The sequence below is a fragment of the Triticum dicoccoides genome, chromosome 1A, assembly GCF_002162155.2.
Source record: "Triticum dicoccoides isolate Atlit2015 ecotype Zavitan chromosome 1A, WEW_v2.0, whole genome shotgun sequence".
Taxonomy (NCBI): domain Eukaryota; kingdom Viridiplantae; phylum Streptophyta; class Magnoliopsida; order Poales; family Poaceae; genus Triticum; species Triticum dicoccoides.
Genome location: NC_041380.1, coordinates 525,639,789 through 525,645,684, shown reverse-complemented (window position 1 = coordinate 525,645,684; position 5,896 = coordinate 525,639,789). Strand labels below are relative to the sequence as shown.

General features: G+C 45.6%; 1 protein-coding gene across 1 annotated transcript; it reads left to right on the top strand.

Moving 5' to 3' along the window:
* The first annotated feature begins 1,213 nt into the window (after positions 1–1,213).
* Positions 1,214–4,525, top strand: LOC119285790 (NAD(P)H dehydrogenase (quinone) FQR1-like). The gene is made up of 3 exons (XM_037565122.1): positions 1,214–1,379; positions 3,584–3,677; positions 3,833–4,525. Exons 1-3 carry the CDS (start codon positions 1,357–1,359, stop codon positions 4,328–4,330), a joined length of 615 nt encoding a protein of 204 aa, XP_037421019.1. The 5' UTR covers positions 1,214–1,356; the 3' UTR covers positions 4,331–4,525.
* Positions 4,526–5,896: the final 1,371 nt, after the last annotated feature.

The following is a 5,896-nucleotide window of genomic DNA, read 5'->3' as shown; positions in this document are numbered from 1 at the left end:
TACCACAAACAAACAAATTATGATATCTTAGCCATGGACACGCATCCATCAAAGATACCTTGTATGCTGGATTGGATTATTTTCTAGCTCCGCCACTGTTGCATGATATCGTAACTATGGATGCCTTTTTTGCGAGGTGTAACTATGGATACTTACATGCACATTCTATCTTTTAGTACAAACTAAAAGACAAAACAATTTGTCCATGGTTTCTCTTAGATAATAAGGATGCTTACATGTATATCCTATCTTCTACCACAAACAAACAAACAAAAAAAAACAAACAAATTATGATATCTTAGCCATGGACACGCATCCACCAAAGATACATTTTTTTTGTGACTCCACTAAAGATACATTGTATGCTGGATTGGATTATTTTCTAGCTTCGCCACTGTTATTACATGATATTGTAACTATGAGTTTTTTTTGCGGGGTGTAACTATGGATGCTTACATGCACATCCTATCTTTTAGTACAAACTAAAAGACAAAACAGGTTTCTCTTATATAATAAGGATGCGTACATGCATATCCTATCTTCTACCGCAAACGAACGAACAAAACAAACAAATTATGATATCTCAGCCATGGACGCACACCCGCCAAAGACACCTCGTATACTGGATTGAATATGGGGTTTTGACAGGGAAAAAATTTCTTCAGGGGAAGATCATTTGACATTTGACTAGACTCAAGAAGATTTACCAACTCTACATTTTTCCTTTTTTTCAAAAATACCAACTCTACAATCATTAATTCATCATACGCTGAATGAGCAGAGAATAGAAATAACATTTGAGTCCGGCTGGCGAAAAATGAATAATTTAGGACCACGGATGGACCTGCCGAACACTCAGAGGGATGAGGAGGCAAAGTTCTCAGAGACGGTCCAAATTAAAAAAGACGATCACAATACGATGGTGAAGAGAGTACTAGAAATATTTCTACTCGCTGCAAATATAATAAGGTTTCCCAGAAAAATAACATGAAAAAAAGTTTGAGGCCTGCTGTCCAAAATAAAAAGGAAAAACAATTCAGAGGCCAGGGATGAGCAGCACGTGACGCTGCAGCGGTCACTCACACGCACAAGTGGCAGTGGCAGTGCCCGGATCCGCTTGGCAGGAGCTGTAGTTGGTTGGGACCTCACCACACCACACCTCGGAGGTCAACCGGCACGGCAACCCCGTCCCGGCCGGCCTATAAATGCTCCCGGCCTCCCTTCCCCTCCTCTCCCACTGCCCACTGCCTCCCCTCCCCTCCATTCCATCTCCAACCCATTAAACAACCGGAGCCGTCCTCCTCCTCCTCCTCCCCCCACCAGATCTCAGATCCGCGGAGCTCCGCCGCGCCTCCCATGGCGGTCAAGGTCTACGTCGTGTAAGCACCCGCTCCCTCCCTGCCAGTAGCACTATCTCTTTAATTTCGTTGCCCCCCATTACAATTCATTCACACTCGTGCGTGCTATGGAACTGAATTTCTAGACGTTGTTAATTCAGACAGTCGATGATTCTGCCTAGATTTATTTTTTAAATTCGGCAATCACGGACCATCAGTGCACAATTCTTCTTCGGGAGGCCCTCCGCCCGTCGACGCCTCCATCTAGAGCGGTTCTTGTAGTAGTTTTGATCATTCGCGTCAGGGTTCAGTCCAGGTTCAGTGAACTGAAACGAGTGGTGGGGTGAGGGTTCAGGCTTCAGAGTCGCAGATAACCTGTGCTCGATTATTAGCTGTATGTATGGGGGCATCATCAATCGTGGATTTAATCGGTGGTGGGTCTGGTGGTGGTCCGTGATGGGATCGATGCCGGATATGGACTGGGACCTGATCCTGCACTAGTAATCCTGCGCTGTCCCCCTTTATCTGAATTTTTTCCTCCCTGTCGTGTGAAACGCGCACCTCTGAAGTATCCGCCGCACCGGCAGACATCGGTGACTTCTCGAAGCAATTTCCGTTACCAGTGGCAGTGGGTGCAGTCAACAACGCCTTGATTGCCATCTTTCTGAAGAACATCACCTAGGTTGTTGACTGTCCCTAGTTTGGTTGTTGCTTTGGGCTATGTTTCCTATATGAATTTCATAGCAGAATATGCTAGTAGTATGTCTTTACGATTTACCCTGTTCCCACCAACTAATAGGGATAGCTACTCATGGGTCATGGCTGCATATGATGCTCAGGTTTCCAGTGCGATGTATATCATATTATATGACAGACCACAGCTCCTTTAAAAAAAGATGGAATGGAATCTATTGTGCTTTAAATAGGACGGAAATCATATATACATCAGTGTGATGCAAATCTAATTTGTTTTGTGCTATGTGGAACTTGTGTATTAGGTGAGAACTGGCCTAAATGTTTAATCAACTTGTCGTTTATGCCTTCTCTCGTTTTAAAATAAATCTCTGAGTTTCTTCCTTCTTTTTTAAATGGTGTGTTTTCTTATTAAAAGAATCTGTTTATTAAAAATAGTCTGCTGATTAAAATTTTGGTGGCCTTCTTTCAGCTTACATATGCAAATTTGTCAGTTGCAGCACAGCAATTAAAAGGCCATTTTCTTTTGATGTGGATTTTCCACTACAACCCCACTGTCTCCTGTGATGGATCTTTGCTTGTAGCAGTGTTCAATCTTATTGTTTCCTAGTGTCAACACCACCAACATGGACTTTTAGCTTTTCCACAATTATGCCTGTCTCAATAAAAGCTTATCTGAAGCACAAAAGTAACCAGTGCATAATTATTATCGAAAAAGTATGAGCAAGTCCACTGGCCTTCTGAATATTGGAATGCAATACAAGTAATCCGTAAAGTGTGAGAACTCACATCAGCATTTGAAGAATGTCACTCCTGGTCAGATTCAACCTAGTAGTGTCTTCAAGCATCTTTGAGTGTTCAGTACTCGATGCAATGGATGCATCCTGCTATTGGCAAGCAGCGTTTCTCTATCAATTCGCATTACTCGTCTTTCTTTCAAGTCACATCTATCAGAAACCATAAGCACATAACTAACCTGTATCACCCTATCACTGTCTATAATTGGGCCATGCTTTAAAATTTTGCTTGCTGAATGGGATTGCCCAACTACCAAAAAGTAAGCCTCTAGAAGCCTTTAGATAAAAGATGGGAAACACCTGGGTTATTCTAATTAGACCTTTGATTGACAGTTTGCCCCAAACCCTTCGTGACATTTTGACATCATTTTCAAACTTATTGTTTTGCCTGTACATGATTACTTTGTTTTCTTAGTGGCTGTGGGGGCAAACTCTTTTCACCAATCACCAGATATAGAACTTACAGCCATAAGTTTAGGTGAAGTAGTTATATAATATACTGGTGCGAAGTTCTCGACACAGGTGTCTTACATAGTTCGTTAATTGATGAACATTAGTGCCGTGCGTAACACACTAGTTGGTTCATGATCTCCTTTATTCCTTTTGTCAGCCTAGCGTGTTTCCTTAAGTTATCTGAAACACGCGTAAACAAAAAGCAGTAGCGGTTGATGTTTATGGGACAAGATATATCATTGTGTCTTGCTTCTTGCACGTCAATAAAAAGTAAGATGTAAAATCATCACCAATTTTTGACAGGTACTACTCCATGTATGGTCATGTTGCTAAGCTAGCTGATGAGATCAAGAAAGGTGCTTCATCTGTCGAAGGCGTGGAGGTTAAAGTGTGGCAGGTCAGTCTCAGCAACCCTGTTTATCAGTTGACAACAGTGTGCAAGCTCCCACTGTGATGCTCTGCTCGTCAGGCTCGAGAACTATCTAGTGTGTGTAGAGAAAGATTTCATGAAATGAATTCACACATGCATCTTTGCTCACCATCGTATTAAAGGTCCCTGAGATCCTGAACGAGGAAGTCCTTGGCAAGATGGGCGCCCCGCCCAAGACCGACGTGCCGGTGATCTCCCCGCAGGAGCTGGCGGAGGCGGACGGCGTCCTGTTCGGGTTCCCGACGAGGTTCGGCATGATGGCGGCGCAGATGAAGGCATTCTTCGACGCGACGGGCGGGCTGTGGAGGGAGCAGAGCCTGGCGGGCAAGCCGGCGGGCGTGTTCTTCAGCACGGGCACGCAGGGCGGCGGGCAGGAGACGACGCCGCTGACGGCGGTGACCCAGCTGACCCACCACGGCATGGTGTTCGTGCCGGTGGGGTACACGTTCGGCGCCAAGATGTTCGACATGGACAAGGTGCAGGGCGGCAGCCCGTACGGCGCTGGCACGTTCGCGGGGGACGGGTCGCGGTGGCCGTCGGAGATGGAGCTGGAGCACGCCTTCCACCAGGGCAAGTACTTCGCCGGCATCGCCAAGAAGCTCAAGGGCTCCTCCGCCTGAGTGCATGATCATTGATCACCTGATCACTGGTGGTGTGTTGCTGCTGCTGCTGCTATCTGTATCTGTGGAGCTTAAGTTTGATGTGTGATGTGGGCATTGTTATGTTAATTATTATGGCTTTGATTGAACCGGTTGTAAAGTTTGTAAGTGGATTTTGCGTTTCATAGTATTATCATATCACTGCCATTGATACAAGTGATCGCGGTGGACTGTGGCGCACTCTCGCGCTGTACGCGTAGATTTACTGTCCCTGCGGTCGTTTTTCTTGCGTGTTTGTTCTGCTTTGGACCAGTTTCTGCTCTCTTTCTCTTCTCTGATCTTTCTCACGCTTAACAACTGCTGTAATTGTCGTTTGGAACCTTTGTTTTTCATCTATATATTCACGTGCAGTCTTCCTGCATGGTTTGAAGGAAAAAACTCTGCAAGTTAGCCTGTATTGTTCAGACAAGAAGTAGCCTTCTACAAATCACCAAGATACAAAGTCTGTTCACAGTATGGTCCAACTTACGGTTCAATGTTTAATGTGATTCTGAAACAATCGATATTTCGTCCTCGGCTCATGCGGGACTAGGGAATTCAACTTTTTTTTCTTGAGGAACCCGCGGAAGCACTGCCTTTTCTTTATAGAAGGAAAGCGAGAAACGCGATGTACAGAGAGGCGCACATTTTTAGGGAACGCGGCATAAAAACCACCAGAACACGGTACTAACCCTAAACTAAATTAGCCAATCTCCTCGGTTGGCCTGGCTCCGGCAAAGGCCAATGCGCGTTGTTTAATTGCCTCCAAGGCCAGGATGGCAACCTCTGTATGCGTCAAACAAATACCGGTGAAAACTCGCCTGTTTCACTCCTTCCATACTGACCATAAGGTGTAGATGATCCTCCCGCTGCGTCATCGGCGCACCTGCTTGATTGGTTTGCAAGCAAGGTATCCCATCAATCTGACACGCTTCCGGGCTCAGGTAGGAACACCGATATCAGCAAGCCCTCGTTCGTCCATGTGTTCACTTGGTTCCATACCGCGACTCTAAAGAGACAGTCCTTGCAGAGATGGCTTGCAGTTTCTGGCTTCTGAAGGCAGAGCCGGCATCTGGGGTCAAGCAGCCAGCCACGCAATGCCAACCTGTCCGCGGTCAAAATCCTCCCATGGAGGGCCAGCCAGACGAAGAATTTGTACTTGGGTTCGGCATGAGCAGACCAGACCTTGGAGGGGTTAAACCTAGGATGAGAACCATACAATTGCGCCCCATACGCCGACGCAGAGGAGTAAGCCCCATTTAGTAGTCAGGTTCCAGGAAATGTGGTCCTCGTTGGTCGGTAACAGGGTGGCCTGGCTGATCCACTCCCATATAGACACGAATTCCCCCAGCTGATCCAACTCTCGTTCGATAATTCTTCGTGCACTGATGACCCACAAGTGTAGGGGATTTATCGTAGCATTTTCGATAAGTAAGAGTGTCGAACCCAACGAGGAGCAGAAGAAAATGATAAGCAGTTTTCAGTAAGGTATTCTCTGCAAGCACTAAAATTATCGGTAACAGATAGTTTTGTGATAAGGTAATTTGT